The sequence below is a fragment of the Cherax quadricarinatus genome, chromosome 54 (genome assembly GCF_038502225.1).
Source record: "Cherax quadricarinatus isolate ZL_2023a chromosome 54, ASM3850222v1, whole genome shotgun sequence".
NCBI lineage: Eukaryota > Metazoa > Arthropoda > Malacostraca > Decapoda > Parastacidae > Cherax > Cherax quadricarinatus.
The window spans coordinates 12539078-12560651 of NC_091345.1; the positions used below are offsets into that span (position 1 = coordinate 12539078).

At 42.7% G+C, this 21574-nt stretch overlaps 1 protein-coding gene across 3 annotated transcripts in view; it reads left to right on the plus strand.

The window, feature by feature from the left end:
- Nucleotides 1-21574, plus strand: part of LOC128699065 (uncharacterized) — a 224015-nt gene that overhangs the window by 179620 nt on the left and 22821 nt on the right. For all 3 annotated transcript variants that reach the window (XM_070096619.1, XM_070096620.1, XM_070096621.1), the window contains 3 exons: nt 13393-13546; nt 14239-14412; nt 17231-17317. In XM_070096619.1, the coding sequence (XP_069952720.1) occupies nt 13393-13546; nt 14239-14412; nt 17231-17317 (415 nt within the window). The remainder of the gene's footprint in view (nt 1-13392; nt 13547-14238; nt 14413-17230; nt 17318-21574) is intronic.

Genomic DNA, 21574 nt, shown 5'->3' on the forward strand with positions numbered 1-21574 from the left:
AAAAAATGGAGAAAAGATCTCTGTGAAATTGGAAAGGTGGTTGGAGAAGGAGACAAAGAATTGGGAGGCACAAGTCGAAACTGCAGTAGCCAAGATGAGGGTCCTAGAAGTTGAGATAAATAGGCTGGGCAGTTACAGGGGGCAGTGACCAGAAGACACAGCATATGAAGCTGCGAGGCTGAACAGGAAGGAAGGAATTATGAATTATGCTAAGGTCACATCAATCTGCCAAGGAGGACCAAGGGAGTAAAGAAAGGGAAGATCAACTGGTTGCAGATGGAGAGGGTGATAGGTCGAATGCTGAGGCACAACAAGGCTATCAAGAGCCACTGGAAAAATCAAGGGAGAAACTGACCACATACAGGCAGGATCCAGAGCCACAGAGGGTGAGGCAATGCGAGAAGGAAGAAAGGGGCAAAATCAGTGTTTATCCATGGGCTTCAGGAGAGAGAGGAAAGGAAAGGCACACACTGAAAGGAAGCGGGAAGAAAGGAAGGAGATTGAGAAAATCATAACAGAAATAGGTGAAGAGAGGGACGAGATTGTAAATTTTCAGAGAATAGGGGGATACTCGAAGGTGAGAAACCGACCAATCAAGCTGATTCTCAGGACGGAAACAGTGCGGAACAGGATCCTCCAAGAGAAACCACGATTGAAATACTCGGAAGAGTACAAGAGGGTGTTCCTAGACAGACAGAACAAAATCAGAACGACAACAGCTGAGGGAGAGGACAAAAAAAACGAAAGGAAAGCTAGGAAAGAGACAAGGAGGGAACCAGCAGAGGTCAGTCAGAGCAGGACAGAACAGCAAGGGCAAGCACACACACAACTACTCTCAGAACCATACAACCTATCACACCATCCCAACACACCCTACAATCCATACCCACAGCCTCCACCCAACACCAAGCTATAGAACCCCACAGTATGCCACCAGGTCTCCCACCCTCACAGGCCCCCAAACCACAGTGTTGGAAAGGAAACTGAAGGTATGGTACACAAACGCTGATGGAATAACAAATAAGTGGGAGGAGTGGCAAGAAAGAGTCAAAGAAGCATCACCGGACATCATAGCTCTCACAGAAACCAAGCTTACAGGTATGATAACAGATGCCATCTTTCCAACGGGATACCAAATCCTGAGGAAAGACAGAGGAACAGGGGTGGAGGAGTGGCGTTGCTGATCAAAAATCGCTGGAATTTTGATGAGCTGGAGAGAGAATAGCGGAGAAGAAAGTGATTACATAGTGGGAACACTTCACTCTGGAGGTCCCAAGGTGGTAATAGCAGTGATGTATAACCCACCACAGAACAGCAGGAGGCCAAGGCAAGGAAAGTACGACGAGAGCAATAGAGCGATGGTTGACACACTGGCTAGAGTGGCCAGAAGAGCTCATGCATGCAGGGCAAAGCTCCTGATCATGGGTGACTTTAACCACAAGGAGATAGATTGGGAGAACTTGGACCCACATGGGGGCCAAGATACTTGGAGGGCTAAGATGATGGAGGTGGTACTGGAGAACTTCATGTACCAACACGTAAGGGACACTACAAGAGAGAGAGGAGAGGATGAACCAGCAAGGCTGGACTTAGTATTCACCTTCAGTAGTGCAGATATCGAGGACATCACATATGAAAGACCCCTTGGGGCCAGTGACCATGTGGTTGTAAGCTTCGAATACACAGTAGAGCTACAAGTGGAGGGAGAAGCAGGAAGGCCAGGACGAATGAAGCCAAACTACAAGAAAGGGGACTACACAGGAATGAGGAACTACCTGAACGGGGTTCAGTGGGACAGAGAACTGGCAGGGAAACCAGTTAATGAGATGATGGAATATGTAGCAATAAAATGCAAGGAGGCTGAGGAGAGGTTTGTACCCAAGGGTAACAGGAGTAATGAAAAAGCCAGGATGAGCCCATGGTTTACCCAAAGGTGCAGGGAGGCAAAAACCAAGTGTGCTAGGGAATGGAAGAAATATAGAAGGCAAAGGACCCAGGAGAATAAGGAGAACAGTCGTAGAGCCAGAAATGAATATGCACAGATAAGAAGGGAGGCCCAAAGACAATATGAAAATGACATAGCAGCGAAAGCCAAATCTGACCCGAAACTGTTGTACAGCCACATCAGGAGGAAAACAACAGTCAAGGACCAGGTAATCAGGCTAAGGAAGGAAGGAGGAGAGACAACAGGAAATGACCGGGAAGTATGTGAAGAACTCAACAAGAGATTCAAAGAAGTGTTCACAGAGGAGACAGAAGGGACTCCAGAAAGACGGAGAGGTGGGGCACACCACCAAGTGCTGGACACAGTGCACACAACCGAGGAAGAAGTGAAGAGGCTTCTGAGTGAGCTAGATACCTCAAAGGCAATGGGGCCAGATAACATCTCCCCATGGGTATTGAGAGAGGGAGCAGAGGCGCTATGTGTACCCCTAACAACAATATTCAATACATCTATCGAAACAGGGAGATTGCCTGAGGCATGGAAGACAGCAAATGTAGTCCCAATCTTTAAAAAAGGAGACAGACATGAAGCATTAAACTACAGACCAGTGTCACTGACATGTATAGTATGCAAAATCATGGAGAAGATTATCAGGAGAAGAGTGGTGGAACACCTAGAAAGGAATGATCTCATCAACAGCAGCCAGCATGGTTTCAGGGACGGGAAATCCTGTGTCACAAACCTACTGGAGTTCTATGACATGGTGACAGCAGTAAGACAAGAGAGAGAGGGGTGGGTGGATTGCATTTTCTTGGACTGCAAGAAGGCGTTTGACACAGTTCCACACAAGAGATTGGTGCAAAAACTGGAGGACCAAGCAGGGATAACAGGGAAGGCACTACAATGGATCAGGGAATACTTGTCAGGAAGACAGCAGCGAGTCATGGTACGTGGCGAGGTGTCAGAGTGGGCACCTGTGACCAGCGGGGTCCCGCAGGGGTCAGTCCTAGGACCAGTGCTGTTTCTGGTATTTGTGAACGACATGACGGAAGGAATAGACTCTGAGGTGTCCCTGTTTGCAGATGACGTGAAGTTGATGAGAAGAATACACTCGATCGAAGACCAGGCAGAACTACAAAGGGATCTGGACAGGCTGCAGAACTGGTCCAGCAATTGGCTCCTGGAGTTCAATCCCACCAAGTGCAAAGTCATGAAGATTGGGGAAGGGCAAAGAAGGCCGCAGACGGAGTACAGTCTAGGGGGTCAGAGACTACAAACCTCACTCAAGGAAAAAGATCTTGGGGTGAGTATAACACCAGGCACATCTCCTGAAGCGCACATCAACCAAATAACTGCTGCAGCATATGGGCGCCTAGCTAACCTCAGAACAGCATTCCGACATCTTAATAAGGAATCGTTCAGGACCCTGTACACCGTATACGTTAGGCCCATATTGGAGTATGCGGCACCAGTTTGGAACCCACACCTAGCCAAGCACGTAAAGAAACTAGAGAAAGTGCAAAGGTTTGCAACAAGACTAGTCCCAGAGCTAAGAGGTATGTCCTACGAGGAGAGGTTAAGGGAAATCAACCTGACGACACTGGAGGACAGGAGAGATAGGGGGGACATGATAACGACATACAAAATACTGAGAGGAATTGACAAGGTGGACAAAAACAGGATGTTCCAGAGATTGGACACAGTAACAAGGGGACACAGTTGGAAGCTAAAGACACAGATGAATCACAGGGATGTTAGGAAGTATTTCTTCAGCCACAGAGTAGTCAGTAAGTGGAATAGTTTGGGAAGCGATGTAGTGGAGGCAGGATCCATACATAGCTTTAAGCAGAGGTACGATAAAGCTCACGGCTCAGGGAGAGTGACCTAGTAGCGATCAGTGAAGAGGCGGGGCCAGGAGCTCGGACTCGACCCCCGCAACCTCAACTAGGTGAGTACACACACACACACACCAGTCGCCAGGAATCATAACAACTACCTGGTAATAATTCCCCAGAGAGTCGCTGTTTCAGCAAGATGCATTTATGCTAGTTAGACAATACCTGTGGTCGCTATTTGTGATAACAGCTGTGAGAGGTATCTGTGATAATAGTTGTGGTTACTGGCTAAGATAATAATTGTGGTCACTGGCTAAGATAATAACTGTGGTCATTGGCTAAGATATTAACTGTGGTCACTGACCAAGATAATAACTGTGGTCACTGGTCAAGGTAATATCTATGGTCACTGGCCAAGATAATATCTGTGGTCACTGGCCAAGATAATAACTGTGGTCACTGGCCAATATAATATCTGTGGTCATTGGCCAAGATAATAACTGTGGTCACTGGCCAAGATAATAACTGTGGTGTCTGGCCAAGATAATAACTGTTGTCACTGGCCAAGATAATAACTGTGGTCACTGGCCAAGATAATAACTGTGGTCACTGGCCAAGATAATAACTGTGATCGCTGGCCAAGATATTAACTGTGGTCGCTAGCCAAGCTAATAGCTGTGGTCACTGGCCAAGATATTAACTGTGGTCACTGGCCAAGATATTAACTGTGGTAACTGGCCAAAATAATAACTGTGGTCACTGGCATCGTTTCGTCATTCAATTTCCATTTATTTAGCGACATAAACTCCCAGTGGAAATCTTTCATCTATTAGAGTGAAGATATACCCTGAGAGACCCAGTGGTCCATGTCTCTATTTTCGTGTTGTCGTCCCTGCAGACAGTTTATATACATAGAGATGTGTATCTCTCCTTGTGTGTGTGATGTATGTCTCTTTGTTTGTGTGTGTGTGTGTGATATCTCTCCTTGTGTGTGTGTGATGTGTGTCTCTTTGTTTGTGTGTGTGTGTGTGATATCTCTCCTTGTGTGTGTGTGATGTGTGTCTCTTTGTTTGTGTGTGTGTGTGTGATATCTCTCCTTGTGTGTGTGTGATGTGTGTCTCTTTGTTTGTGTGTGTGTGTGTGATATCTCTCCTTGTGTGTGTGTGATGTGTGTCTCTTTGTTTGTGTGTGTGTGTGTGATATCTCTCCTTGTGTGTGTGTGATGTATGTCTCTTTGTTTGTGTGTGTGTGTGATATCTCTCCTTGTGTGTGTGAAATGTGTACCTCTCCGTGTGTGCGAGATTATATATATATATATATATATATATATATATATATATATATATATATATATATATATATATATATATATATATATATATATATATTTCTACAAATACATGTACAAGGTATACAGTCCCAGCTGACATCAGTGACATACTGCTATATAGAAAGCCGCTTGTTATGCTGAGTATTTCGGGCAAATTAGGTCAATTTTGTCCCAGGATGCGACCCACACCAGTCGACTAACACCCAGGTACCCATTTTACTGATAGGTGAACAGGGACAGCAGGTGCCTTATGAAAACGCGTCCTAAAGCTTTCCAGCCATACCGGGGGATCGATCCCAAGACCTCAGTGTGTGAGCTGAGTGCTCTAGCGACCGAGCTACGGGACTGCAGGAACAGAGGTGGTAAAAATAATGCATAACATATTCTGACTACGCATATAAACCACAAATCCATAATAATAATAATAATAATAATAATAATAATAATAATAATAATAATAATAATAATAATAATAATAATAATAATAATAATAATAATAATAATAATAATAATTTATCTTAACAGTAACGAAAGGGAGAACAATAAAAAAAGACGAACGAGTTTTGGAACGTTGTATTAAAATTGGAATTCACTGAGTGAAAAAATGTCAACATTTCGCTGTTTACCATGGCAAAGAAAGAGGCGGGACCAGGAGCCGGAGCTCGGCCAGTCAGCTGCGCAAGACAAACGTATGCACACGATCTGAGACACAATAGGGAGCACATATGGTCTAAGATGTAAATGGTAGTTTGCAGTCTCTACACCGCGTTGTAAAATTGTTTAAAGGTGAGGGAAGGTTGGTGTGTGAGGCGAGGCTGGGTGATGGGGCAGGGCGGGGCAGGGTGGAGGTGCAGGGGAGCAAAACGAGGTTGAGGCTAAATAAATACGAGGTGAGGCCGGGCAGTGGCAGAGCAGGGCACGGCCTCACGTCGGGAAGTAACATAAAGTGGAGCTTGGCTTCACGTCTGGAGTAACGTAAAGTCCCGACATTGTTTTCGTGGGGAAGGGCAGAGGCAGGACTTCGTGGGCATGGGGTGGGCGAGGACGGGCACCAGGCTAGGCCCTCGCTAAAACTACCTTCAACAACCACCAACCACCGCCTCGCCCTCTGCACAAAGCTGCTTTAATGTTATCTATAAATCCTGGCAGGCAGGTCCCCAGCTTTAGTTACTAGCTGACACGGGACCCGAAGAAAGATTACATAAACATCTGACTCAGATATACAACACAGAAAACGCTCGAAGGCAAAGACTATTTCAAAAGAAATTGAAAAAGTATGACTCAGAGGGACACAACGTTGAAAGAAACTGGAAAGTGCAGCTCCAGGGAAAAGAAATATTTCAGATGTTGAATGTGTAAGAAGCAGCAATGTATCTCTCAGATGGACATTGAAGACCAGTAGTTCCAAGAATTGTATCATATTCTTGTAATATTGACGGGTTGATGGATAAGACACATGTGCAGCATCTATGTATCTTTATTAGCGAAACTTTTCACCTGCGTAGCAGACTTCTTCAGTCGATTACGGAGGTGATTTTTAACACTGAGAGAAATGGTGATGGGAAATTTCGCGGTGTTCATTGCCTCAGCCTTGACAGAAGGAGTAGCTGATAAACAAGAATGCTAAAGGAATGTGGAAATAAACTGAAAGGTGTAACTCTAGCTAAAGGAATGCAAAAAAAAAAAAAAAAAGTGAACAGCGTCAATCTAGTCTAGGGGGGAGGAATGTTACTGGTGTCAGCAAGCCATTACAAGCGGATGAGAGGGACTCTCGTCTGTGTAAATCTTGTCTTGACACTGCGGCGTGGTATTGGAGAGCCCAGAGCAATCTCACGCCAATTTGCTTATGGATATTGCATATTTTTCAAGCTGTTAGTCCATTTTGTAACCTACGGAGAAATCTCGATGGGTTTCTCTTGTGATATGTATATGTATGGTGGTGGTGAATTTCTGCCATGATATACAGAGTAATGGTGACTGCTGCCATGAGTGCAGGAACCCAGTGATTGTGACTGCTAGAGTGATGTCAACAGGGATGGTGACTGCTAGTGATGTAGACAGGGATGGTGACTGCTAGAGTGATGCAGGCGGATGGTGACTGCTAGTGTGATGTAGACAGGAACAGTGTCTGCTAGAGTGATGTAGACAGGGATGGTGACTGCTAGGGCGATGCAGACGGATGGTGACTGCTAGGGCGATGCAGACGGATGGTGACTGCTAGTGTGATGTAGACAGGGATAGTGTCTGCTAGAGTGATGTAGACAGGGATGGTGACTGCTAGAGTGATGCAGACGGATAGTGACTGCTATAGTGATGTAGACAGGGATAGTGTCTGCTAGAGTGATGCAGACAGGGATGGTGACTGCTAGAGTGATGCAGGCAGGGATGGTGACTGCTAATTTGATACAAACAGGGATGATGAATGCTAGAGTGATGTGCAAAGGGATGATGGCTGCTAGTGTGATGTAGACAGTGATGGTGACTGCTAGTGTTAGGTAGATAGGGATACTGACTGTTTGCATGAAGTTGATGGTGATGGTGAACTTCTAGTGTACCTCTGACGGATACGATGAACGGCTCAACTGCATTCTTGTGTAGCTAGTATAGCTACAACTGATCTACTAACAAGTTCATTTCTTGCTCTGCTGCCTAGCTCTTTCTTGTTTTCTGCAGTTCCATACATTCTGTCTTTCTTCTGTCATCTCATCCAAGTGATTTCTGCTTCTGTGCATCAGTTGTTAAATCAGGGATTAATCTGCCAATGTTTTGTATTTTCACACTTTCCGATGTTTAATTAAACCTATATTTCCCACTTAATGATATTGGTGCACCGTCTATTTAGTTCTGCCATTTCTCATTATGTGGCAGCTTCTGTGGAATAATATACCATATATCATTAGTAATGCCTTAGTCTCCGTAACTGCTGTTATGGTTGAGATGGTAATTTTCAATCTTTGAGTTCATTTGCAGCGTGATTTCATTATCTTTTGTGTATAGTGTGAGGAAGAGATGTGGGAAAGAGGATGGTTACTTGGGAGAATAAAGGGTGGAGGTGGCATTATGGAATAGTTGGAGAAAGGTGCCAGCAAAGCTATTTAAAAGAGTAAGGTTGATGCCAAGGTTATGGTCTGTTTCCATTCTTGTGTAAGAGAGTTACGTGGTAGGAACAGTGTGCAGGTGCCCTGCGCTATATGAGAGTTACAGAGGGTGGACTGGTAAGCCATTGGAAGGTGCTGGTCAGATGACCAAAAGCTCCAGTGGCGGCTCATCATATAACTAAGACCCGAGTCAGGAAACACTTGTCCCATTTTCTGACAAATCTTACCTAACCTAACCTCATCTAGGTCTCTCGTCCTCTCCAAATTGACTATATCTCCACAGTAGGTTTCTCCGATATCGTCTCCCATCGTGCCTATTTTCCCCCTAATCTTCTCCTATGGCTGTTTCTCTAGGTCTCTCTCCTCCTATTTGCTTGTATGTGTGTCTCTCTCTAGGCTTCTCTCATCTAGTCTCGTGTCTGTCTCTCCCTCATTCTCCCTTCATGTGTGGTCGTAGGGGAATGTGACCCCCTGGCCAGATTATCCTTCGCCCGTAGTGAAGGAGTGCTGGAGGCTCGATCCTAAGACCCGACGTGATATGAATAGAAATGATTCCCTACTCTGTATCTGGTAACACTGGATGGGGAGGTTTGTTGTTTTGGAAGGAGTTGGCAGTACTATTGTATGTTGAATATCAAAATGGCATACAATACCGACGGGTTTATAAGATATGGGCAACAATTAGGTATCTTTATTCCGAAACGTTTCGCCTACACAGTCGAGTACATAAAAGTTGGCAGAAGCAGTAGAGATGTGAAGAAGTTGTAATCAGTCCATCATCCTTGAAGAGGCAGTTCTGAGGTGGTCAGTCCCTCAGCCTGGAGAAGAAATTTTGTTCCATAGTCTGGAACATTGTGAAATTGAAGCGACAGTTTGGAGACTTATATACTGTCAGAAGATGAGGTGTAGTCCATTGGCAGTGTCTGTCAGACACTGCAACATCATGGGATCCTGATACAAAGAATTCTTCAACCTTGTCCAACCTTTGAACGAAGACCTATTTCGACTAATGGATGGGTCCACTATGACCCCGCCTCCTCCTGCTTCGCCTCACCTGACTGCAGTATATAAGCCACTTCTACGGCCTTATACTGTACTTTCTACAAGATTGATGGACTGAGGATATTGACTCCAGGCTGAGGGGCAGATTACCTCAAACTACTCCTCTTCTTACGCCCTTCTGATTTGTATTGGACTGATGAAGCCACTGTGTGGCGAAACGTTTCTTCAATAAAGATTCCCATATGTTGCATAAGTGTCTCAGTCTTCAAAGACTAGTCATTGAGAAGGTCAGGTCCCTCTCCAGTCCAACCATTCTCACTAGAGGGACCTGACCTTCTCAGTTACCTTCTTTCTTCTACCAGTGCACTACATCTCACCTTCTGACAGTATATAAGTCTCCAAACTGTCGCTTTAATTGCACATTATTCCAGACTATGGAACAGAATTTCTTCTCCAGGCTGAGGGACTGGCGTATTTTCTTAACTACAACAATACAAATCTATTACAATTACAAACTATTACTAGATACGATAGAACATGAAGGAGTGTATTACCAACCATCAAAGAAAGAAGAGACCACCAGCCTTAATATTTCTTGCTGACTAATAGGTAATTATCTATTGTCTGTTGCTCCTTCAAATTCTCCCTATTTCTTCTCCTCTATATTTTTGTTTTTATTTTCCTTATTTCTCTTTATCTCTCTCTCTCTCTGTCCGTCCCTCCTCCCTCCACACTCTCACCTTCAACTATTGATCTTCACATGTTTTAGTTCCTGAATAATCTTACTGTTTTTGCATTAGTGACCTGAAGTATCCTGACAAAGATGAAGGAAGGAGTGAGGATAGATGGAGAAAGGGGGGAGGATAGGTGGAGGAAGGGGGGGAGGATAGATGGAGGGAGGGAGAGACTAAATAAAAGGATACCCCCTCTTCCCTCAATTCTCTTAGTAGACAAGGTAAAGTGAGAAAGGTATCCCAATTTCCTAGGCAAGTACTGAGGTATAGAGAAAGGTATCCCTGCCCACGTCATCCCTGGCGACAGAGTTAGTTTAGTGTTTTTATTATGCACCCCAAACCCATCCTGGGGGAGGAAGTCAAAAGATCACACAGGTGCATAATAGGTCCAGGATCATCACGGGTCCAACTACACAAGTTACAGAGGTAATTAACTGTTACAGTTTATATCTGGTTATAATCTTAATGAGCTACTTATGCAGACATGAATTAGATCACACCAAAAAATGCGAATATATTTCCTTATATTTTAGCAAGGAACAATACACAAATATCCCGCACATAGGAGAAGTGATAACAAAAAAAGGCACAATACCGTGACTGGAACGATACACAAATAACCCGCACAGAAGAGAGGAGCTTACGACGACGTTTCGGTCCGTCTTGAACCATTTACAAAGTTCAAATTGGACTGCAACTGTCTCCTATGTGCGGGTTATTTGTGTATTGTTCCGGTCACGGTATTGTGCCTCTATCTTCTGCTTTAGCAAGGTATACTTGTAATAATATTACTGAAAAAAGACTCGGGTGTTCCGACAGCTGCATCTAACACTTTAGACCATCCAGGGATCACAGGTTATACCAACCATACTTCCTTAATTACCTTCACTCTCCCTCCGTTCAACTTTGTTAATGACCTTCATCACTGATTGTGCTCACCGGTTTGTGTTTCTGAGGGTCGAATCACGGTTGCTGAGCGAAGCTCTTATACCAAGATTGGATTACTGGTTTTGCCACTTTGTCTCATCATACCTAGTCTTCACACTGTGTATAAGGAAGTGGAGCTTGGGAGGAAGAGGTAGGTGATGAATTACCAAAAAAGAGAAGAGGGAGGCATCTCTATTTCTTTATTAGTGTCTCTGGGGAATTATCTTACCCGTAGCTTCTGTAGACTAGGGAATACTGATGAATTTTTTTAGGATTTAATTATTCATTTGTTGCTACAAGAAGAGTGGTGTACTCACCTATTTGTGGTTGCAGGGGTCGATACATAGTTCCTGGCCCCGCCTCTTCACTGGTCGCTACTAGGTCACTCTTCCTGCTCCATGAGCTTTATCATACCTCTTTTTAAAGCTATGTATGGATCCTGCCTCCACTACGTCATTTCCCAGACTATTTCACTTCCTGACAACTCTGTGACTGATGAAATACTTCCTAACATCCCAGTGATTCATCTGAGTCTTCAACTTCCAACTGTGACCCTTTGTTGCTGTGTCCCATCTCTGGCACATTCTGTCACTGTCCACCTCCACACACACACGCGCGCGCACACACACACACACACACACACACACACACACACACACACACACACACACACACACACACATACATACACTCCTATATCAATACGTTGCTTGTCATAAACATCCTGGCAACCCTTTCACACACATACATACAATTTGCTTCCCGGTTGCAGTATCAACACATCACATTTAAATGATTTCGTTTTTGTTTACAATCTCGTTTTTCCTTTCTCTTCGACACTCATTTGTTTTCATAGGACCGACGCACATCACTGGACTACATTAACCCCCTGGTGAAATTACGGAACAGTTTACCAAAGGGGAGGCCTGGTCTGGGGCCCGGGCTGCAGGGGTGAGGATCCTGGGATGCATCCATAGGATAAACACAGGCACTTGTGGCACAAGCCTGTCTGGCATTTATCGACCCAGGGAGCAGTCGACATCCCAGCACAAACAAGTCAATTGAGCTTCCGTTGTATAAGGCAGTTTGGCCGTGGAAGCCACAACATTGGTGCCCTTCCTAAATCTCTGCTGTGTATGTTTGTGAGTGTGTGTGTATGTGTGTGTGTGTGTGAGAGAGAGAGAGAGAGAGAGAGAGAGAGAGAGAGAGAGAGAGAGAGAGAGAGAGAGAGAGAGAGAGAGAGAGAGAGAGAGAGAGAGAGAGAGAGAGAGACAGAGAGAGAGAGAGAGAGAGATTAGAGTTTGCATAACATTACAAAAATGTTAGGGTGAGCTCTCTCATAAAGCTCTTCAATACAGAGTGACCTTTCTCGAGTGAAAAAGTACATAAAAAATTGAAAGCTGCATAGAAAGACCTTCATAGTTTGAGTCACTCATTTGTGGATACGCCATTTCAATCACATTTACCAAAAAAAAAAAAAATCACAATATATAGAAGAGCTTCATCAGAGGGATTCTTATATATAAAAAAAGAGAGGAAAAAATCAGCGAAGACACTGGACACCCAAATTACGTCTTTGGAATAAAAGTTTAGAAGAAAAAAAAAGGATAATAAGTATCGTGGATAAATCTCACACCAGAGGCGCTAGAAGTGGTCCAATTAAGGATCGCCTTAATAACTTTCCGAGTGGCATTTAAAGCAGTGTTCAGTAGACACATTAGGTGTGTTATCCATTGAGGAATTATGCTCATAAGATTATTTTTCTTTGAGATGTTATTTTATTTAACTAACATTAATTTTTTTCACTTGTTAGCTTGGTGCTGATAAATGTTGTCGCTATGTTCACTTTCGCTATTGTTGGATGTTACTTTTGTTGTTGCCTGTTAGTTCCCGAACAAGTGACAAGTGGCGCCACAAGTTGGAAATGAAAACCCAATGAAGTTTCAGTCTGGAGTTATTACTTGATGATGGTCGAGAATGGGCTGAAACCTCGCCCCTCGTCCAGGGCGGATTGAAACCTCGTCTAAGATGTCTTGAATCCACATCCTGGATGAATTGAAACCTCTGGTTTAGACTGATACCTCCTCTAGGGACAGACTGAAGCCTCGTCCAATTTTCGTGTCCAACATATTATTTATTTATCTGTGAATGCCTCTTGTTATTGCTCGTTACTACCTACTGTCTCCCTCTTATTATCTTTCAACGACCTGTCACTCTCTAATCATCACATTCAACTTCTATATACTTCCCATTAAGTATGTGTGTGTGTGTGTGTGTGTGTGTGTGTGTGTGTGCGCAAAGTAACCACAAGGGGAGATGAATGATAGCGTCGAGTCACAGCTTCTGACATCCCTGCCCCTGGTGGTGTGTACTGTTAGAGGTGATAGCCAATAACTTCGCTGCACAGAGATTGGGCTGCGATTAATGGATGGAGAATTAAACCTCCATCCACTGCTTGCACTAAAATAATGCACACGGGTTTCCCATCTCGAGAAATACAGTAGAGTATGTTGTATTTCAGGTGGTGCGTTGGGCAGTACAGACGATTTTCCTGAGCTGGGGTCTTGTGCTGTGTGTGACCTTCCTTTATGGTGGTGCCAGAATTATCAAACTGCTGAGAACAATTCCTCACACCGCCTTCCAGGGAGGAGAGCCAGGCGCACCCAACAACAAAGGTGAGATCCCGTTTTAGTGATGGTCCTTCGAATCGGATATTCTCCTCAAATTAATCTCCTTGTAACCACGGCTCGCACAACACTGAATTTTCATAAATACCCAACAACAACCCATCCACATTCATGGATTCCTTCCAGACAAGTGGACAACAAGACTCTCTGCCTATTTGAACTATCCTATTTGTAGCAAGAGGTGCAACCTTTCCTCATGGTCTCTCATCTCCAGTTTGTGTAGCTACAGGAGCAGAGATCTGTTCGCAATGTTTCTTTTAATTTACTATCGCCCTTTGCATATCTACTGTTTTATTTACAATTTCCCCGAGTATTGTTTTGGGGAGAAACTATATTTCACATGCACTATATGGTATTTTATATTTGCTTATATTTCTTTTCCCTCAGGTATTCGGCAATGGAACAGAGATTCAGTTGTTTACTGAAGACTTGCAGATGGGCAAGAGAGGGCAGAATGTTTTATTTTAGATAATTCAATAGTCTCTGCAATATTAGATAACTTGAAGAATGAACAAAATTTGGAGATGCACATTACACATGTATGATACAAAATGCATATTTAAGATACATAATACATATTTGTTACTGCACATTTGAGGTACCCAAAAAGCGAGTAATTTAAGTAATTTTCTATCTGTTTTTCTGTCTGGTCACTCATATGATCTTACAAATCTGTTCAGGGATCCTGCAACTCGCCTTGCTGGCCCAGTGCAACAACATCGCCTCTTCGGTGTTGACTGCGGCGGCACCGTCCATCCTCACCCCCAAGATCAAGATCACTGACGAGTTCGACCAGACGTACTCTTACGTCAGTGAAGGATCTCGTGTACCGTCTCTCCACTCCGGGGATCTAGGTAAGTCCTCCAGGCGTATTTCAACGTCAGTGAAGGATCTCGTGTTCCGTCTCTCCACTCTGGGGATCTAGGTAAGTCATCCGGCTGGCTTAGGTAACTCGGCTTTAAACTTAAACGTACATTATTAGGAAACAATTAGTAAACGAATCCGAAGGCTTTTGAAACATCTATGTACATTACATCTGCATTTTTGTTTCTCTTTCAGTGCATCCCAGACCAGCAGCTGCGAGAAGCAGGAGTCACTTGCTACAAACTTACGTTACTCAGAGTTGTGTCATTACTGTGATTGTATGATATAAGCATCTTTTCCCTCGGAATTCTTTCAAAGATTTTCGTAGCGTGGGACATCAGGAATTAGAACACTATAAATAGGAACTATCATCTCGACTCATCATCGTAGCAAAGAGCGACAAGTAACAATACAAATTCCCAGCATTTTTGTATATATATTTACAAAAGCTTTTCATCCTCTAATTTTTTTTGGGGGGAGGGGGGTAGAATTTTGATCATATATATATTTCTGCAACACCAATAAAACATTTGATTGTCCATCTGACATGGAATAATTTTTTTTTTAATCCAGGATTTGTTTTTCGTTGCGCTATCCCGATATTTCCCGCTATCATGTGAAAGGGACACGATATTTTCTATTAAGAGAAGGCTAAACAGAACTATAGACGATATAAATGCTTGTGGATAATTGTTGTTAGTGGGTGAATATTGCAGCTCTGATCTCTGTTATCTGGGAGTATATCTGTTGTTGTTAATGACAGCTGTCATCATGCACTCTGGTTACTGACAGCTGTCATCATTGCACTCTGGTTATTGACAGCTGCCATCATGCACTCTGGTTACTGACAGCTGTCATCATGCACTCTTTTTATTGACAGCTGTCATCATGCACTCTTTTTATTGACAGCTGTCATCATGCACTCTGGTTATTGAGAGCTGTCATCATGCACTCTGGTTATTGACAGCTGTCATCATGCACTCTGGTTATTGACAGCTGTCATCATGCACTCTGGTTATTGACAGCTGTCATCATGCACTCTGGTTATTGAGAGCTGTCATCATGCACTCTGGTTATTGACAGCTGTCATCATGCACTCTGGTTATTGACAGCTGTCATCATGCACTCCCGTATTATTCACTTATCTGTGTCGTCTATCTATCTACTTCACTCAGGATACGAACGCTCAGTCTTTCCAATGGGGTGACAAACCAAGCCTGGATAAACCAGCAGACGCTTATCTACGAGGGTTTAACACTGTTAAACTTAATGACTGTACATATAATACCTGCGCTATAATTACTGACAACTATCACTGATAAACCACCGGATCCTTCAGATAAACCAGCGCACGCTTTGGATAAACCAGCGTACCTTTTAGATAAACCAGCGGACTAGTCATTATTCTCACCACCTGCGTCAGGAGACGCAGGTGGAACTCTCTCTCTCTTTCTCCCTCTCTTTTTTGCAGGTGGCACACCAGCTGGCAGCTGGCACCGCCCTCTGAGGAGGACCCTCATGATAAAGGGCTCTTCATCCAAGGAACTAAAGCAGCTCTCTCTCCTTTCTTTTATTGTCTCTCATTTCCCAGGAGTTGCATGACCCCTGCGGGTTTAGCGCTCTCCCAAGAGTATATCAATGATGATAATTATAAAATAAGGTTATTATTATTATTATTATTATTGTATTATTATTATTTGTAGTAGCAGTAGTGGTGGCAGTGATAATGATTATGATGATGATGATAATAATAATAATAATAATAATAATAATAATAATAATAATAATAATAATAATAACAATAATTATAATAATAATAATAATTATAATAATAATAAAGCACTTTTAATAAAATAACTATTTCCTCCATCTTTACTGGCACTAACAACTACCTCCTCCATCTTTACTGGCACTAACAACTACCTCCTCCATCTTTACTGGCACTAACAACTACCTCCTCCATCTTTACTGGCACTAACAACTACCTCCTCCATCTTTACTGGCACTAACAACTACCTCCTCCATCTTTACTGGCACTAACAACTACCTCCTCCATCTTTACTGGCACTAACAACTACCTCCTCCATCTTTACTGGCACTAACAACTACCTCCTCCATCTTTACTGGCACTAACAACTACCTCCTCCATCTTTACTGGCACTAACAACTACCTCCTCCATCTTTACTGGCACTAACAACTACCTCCTCCATCTTTACTGGCACTAACAACTACCTCCTCCATCTTTACTGGCACTAACAACTACCTCCTCCATCTTTACTGGCACTAACAACTACCTCTTCCATCTTTACTGGCACTAACAACTACCTCCTCCATCTTTACTGGCACTAACAACTACCTCCTCCATCTTTACTGGCACTAACAACTACCTCCTCCATCTTTACTGGCACTAACAACTACCTCCTCCATCTTTACTGGCACTAACAACTATCTCCTCCATCTTTACTGGCACTAACAACTACCTCCTCCATCTTTACTGGCACTAACAACTACCTCCTCCATCTTTACTGGCACTAACAACTACCTCCTCCATCTTTACTGGCACTAACAACTACCTCCTCCATCTTTACTGGCACTAACAACTACCTCTTCCATCTTTACTGGCACTAACAACTACCTCCTCCATCTTTACTGGCACTAACAATTACCTCCTCCATCTTTACTGGCACTAACAATTACCTCCTCCATCTTTACTGGCACTAACAACTACCTCCTTCATCTTTACTGGCACTAACAATTACCTCCTCCATCTTTACTGGCACTAACAACTACCTCCCCCATCTCTGCAGACTCGCTGCCTCCTTCCAGACGAGCCTCCTCCCGTACCTCCATAGTCAGCGACTCCATCAACGCCTCCTCCATTGCCTCCACCTCAGGTAAAACACTCCCTCCCCCCCTCCATCCCACCACCACCGCCTTCCACACCACGATGAACATTTACACTAAATCAGTTCACTCATTATTATCCCACCTCAACTGATTTGTATATCTAAGATATGGAACCCCCCCCCCCCCGGTATGCGACTCCCAACAGTTAGCTATCATCGACGTACCTAGTTACCGCTACGTGAAGAGGGGAAAGGAGACAACTCCATGACCTTCACTCCTCCAGAATCGAATCTCGGATTGTGGGTGGTGAGCCGAAGGCCTAACCACTCTCCCACTGACCCACAATCATGGGGGTCTGAAGTGGCAGAATATAAGTAGTTATGGGTGGAGCAAAGCCTCTCCCTCCGTTACGAGCGACCCTGTTGTAACAAACCAACAATGATAACTCTTACCAAAACAATTATTTTAGACGTATAATCGGAATCATACCAAGGAAAACAAACCACTGCAACAAAATATGACTGGAAATTCTTGTAAAGTAACTCGATAAAGATCCACACTGAACGAAATGTTGCAGCAAATTACAAAGCTCATTCTGTAACATGTTTCTGGTCTTCAGTTTGTCGACAATGTGATCTTCGAATCCAAGTTGTCAGACATTGCTGGATCGCAAAGCCTTTATTCGGAGGGTACTCTCTGTTATTGATTGAAAAATCACAGTCTTCGTGAACTCCCCTCTACCGAGATCTCTCCTTATTTTTTGGTCAGTTTATATATATATATATATATATATATATATATATATATATATATATATATATATATATATATATATATATATATATATATATATATATATATATATATATATATATATATATATATATATATATATATATATATATATATATATATATATATATATATATATATATATATATATATATATATAATGTGAATGAATCTCTGCATCATACATGGGGTAACATGAAAGATTGTTGTTCAGTTTGGCTATTATGTTCGTCTTCTAAGTACTGGGAAATGTGGGATTATTTCCCATGTAAAATACACAGATATATTCAGTATGGTGGGAACGATTTACATTTTCAATTTATGGTAGTTGAAAGCAATATAAACACTAAAAGAACACACTGAGGAGAGCAAGTTTCTTCAGGTGAAGGTAGACAGGTACTACACACACACACACACACACACACACACACACACACACACACACACACACACACACACACACACACACTGCACCTCAGGTGAATGGACAGGTGTTGAATACATGTGTCATCTAATAATTATAACTGCTATTATAATCAACTTAAGCACTAAAACCAAAAGGGTCATTCGGCACTGTTGGGAGGAAAGTGTGAAAGTAAAAATGTGGGAAAGTTAAGAATGAGTAATATGTAGGGGCGTGCAAAGTTAGAGGCTTGTACTGGATTGGGGTTAGTGCAAGCAAAATTGAAATTAAAGTTGGTGAAATATGTAATTTTAATTTAGAAAGAGTGAGTCTGCATTAAAGTTGGGGGACTTTCAGCGAGGAGGTCAGTGAGAGTATGTGAGGACGATTTAGAGGTGGGAAGTGGGTCCTGCAAGCTCTTTGAGAGACAAGGACAACCATTAAGAAGCTCTAAACCGGGGGAGACACAGCTAAATCGTTCAGATATGAACTGCCTACCATAGACGCTATCTAAAATTCTTAGATTTAACCTATTACGTGCTTCGGCTATAATTTTAAAGTTATTACCACACTGCTAATGATACTGAGTCTCAGAACGGAGTCTGGTAGCTGGAAACGAGGGGTATGAAAGCCCTGTAAGATTTTCCTCTGTTAATATATTCCTGTTTGTAAGTCCGTGGAAGTGCTGCCAATATATTTAACATTACAGAGAGAACATGTACTGTGATAAACGATGTTTGACCATATACTTGCCACAATTAATTAAATCTTTATATCTAAAATGACTATTAATAACTTAAATTACAAAGATAAATTTAAATTTAACTTGAGGATATCTCGTTTGTAACAATGTTAAACCGTATTTCCCGATGTAAGTCAAATGCCGATAAAAAAAAACTTAATAGGAATAGTAAACCACAAGTTGTAATGTGATATTTTTGGATGAAAACTCATTGTAAATACCACTTTAGATCCAAAATAAACTACAACAATTGCCAAAAAAGTGACATTAATACGAAACAAAAATAATGATATTAAAACTATTTAAGAGAAATTAATTTATGCTCTAACAACTAAATGATGTTGAAGGCGAGGATTGGCAAGCTAGAAGTGTCAAGCTAGTAGTGTCATGCTAGTAGTGTCATGCTAGTAGTGTTATGCTAGAAGTGTCATGCTAGTAGTGTCATGCTAGTAGTGTCATGCTAGTAGTGTCATGCTAGTAGTGTCATGCTAGTAGTGTCATGCTAAAAGTGTCATGCTAGTAGTGTCATGCTAGTAGTGTCATGCTAGAAGTGTCATGCTAGAAGTGTCATGCTAGTAGTGTCATGCTAGAAGTGTCATGCTAGTAGCGTCATGCTAGAAGTGTCATGCTAGAAATGTCATGCTAGTAGTGTCATGCTAGTAGTGTCATGCTATAAGTGTCATGCTAGAAGTGTCATGCTAGTAGTGTCATGCTAGTAGTGTCATGCTAGAGGTGTCATGCTAGTAGTGTCATGCTAGAAGTGTCATGCTAGTAGTGTCATGCTAGTAGTATCATGCTAGAGGTGTCATGCTAGTAGTGTCATGCTAGTAGTGTCATGCTAGTAGTGTCATGCTAGAAGTGTCATGCTAGTAGTGTCATGCTAGTAGTGTCATGCTAGTAGTGTCATGCTAGAAGTGTCATGCTAGAAGTGTCATGCTAGTAGTGTCATGCTAGTAGTGTCATGCTAGAAGTGTCATGCTAGAAGTGTCATGCTAGAAGTGTCATGCTAGTAGTGTCATGCTAGAAGTGTCATGCTAGAAGTGTCATGCTAGAAGTGTCATGTTAGTAGTGTCATGCTAGTAGTGTCATGCTAGAAGAGTCAGGCTAGTAGTGTCATGCTAGTAGTGTCATGCTAGTAGTGTCATGCCAGACGTGTCATGCTAGAAGTGTCATGCTAGACGTGTCATGCTAGTAGTGTCATGCTAGTAGTGTCATGCTAGTAGTGTCATGCTAGTAGTGTCATGCTAGTAGTGTCGTTTTAGTAGTGTCATGCTAGACGTGTCATGCTAGAAGTGTCATGCTAGTAGTGTCATGCTAGAAGTGTCATGCTAGTAGTGTCATGCTAGTAGTGTCATGCTAGAGGTGTCATGCTAGTAGTGTCATGCTAGTAGTGTCATGCTAGTAGTGTCATGCTAGAAGTGTCATGCTAGTAGTGTCATGCTAGTAGTGTCATTTTAGTAGTGTCATGCTAGTAGTGTCATTTTAGTAGTGTCATGCTAGACGTGTCATGCTAGAAGTATCATGCTAGTAGTGTCATGCTAGTAGTGTCATGCTCGTAGTGTCATTTTAGTAGTGTCATGCTAGACGTGTCATGCTAGAAGTGTCATGCTAGACGTGTCATGCTAGAAGTGTCATGCTAGTAGTGTCATGCTAGAAGTGTCATGCTAGTAGTGTCATGCTAGTAGTGTCATGCTAGAGGTGTCATGCTAGTAGTGTCATGCTAGTAGTGTCATGCTAGTAGTGTCATGCTAGTAGTGTCATGCTAGTAGTGTCATTTTAGTAGTGTCATGCTAGACGTGTCATGCTAGAAGTGTCATGCTAGACGTGTCATGCTAGAAGTGTCATGCTAGTAGTGTCATGCTAGAAGTGTCATGCTAGTAGTGTCATGCTAGTAGTGTCATGCTAGAGGTGTCATGCTAGTAGTGTCATGCTAGTAGTGTCATGCTAGTAGTTTCATGATAGAAGTGTCATGCTAGTAGTGTCATGCTAGAAGTGTCATGCTAGAAGTGTCAAGCTAGTAGCGTCATGCTAGTGGTGTCATGCTAGAAGGGTCATGCTAGTAGTGTCATGCTAGAAGTGTCATGCTAGACGTGTCATGCTAGAAGTGTCATGCTAGACGTGTCATGCTAGAAGTGTCATGCTAGACGTGTCATGCTAGAAGTGTCATGCTAGTAGTGTCATGCTAGAAGTGTCATGCTAGTAGTGTCATGCTAGTAGTGTCATGCTAGAGGTGTCATGCTAGTAGTGTCATGCTAGTAGTGTCATGCTAGTAGTGTCATGCTAGAAGTGTCATGCTAGTAGTGTCATGCTAGTAGTGTCATTTTAGTAGTGTCATGCTAGTAGTGTCATTTTAGTAGTGTCATGCTA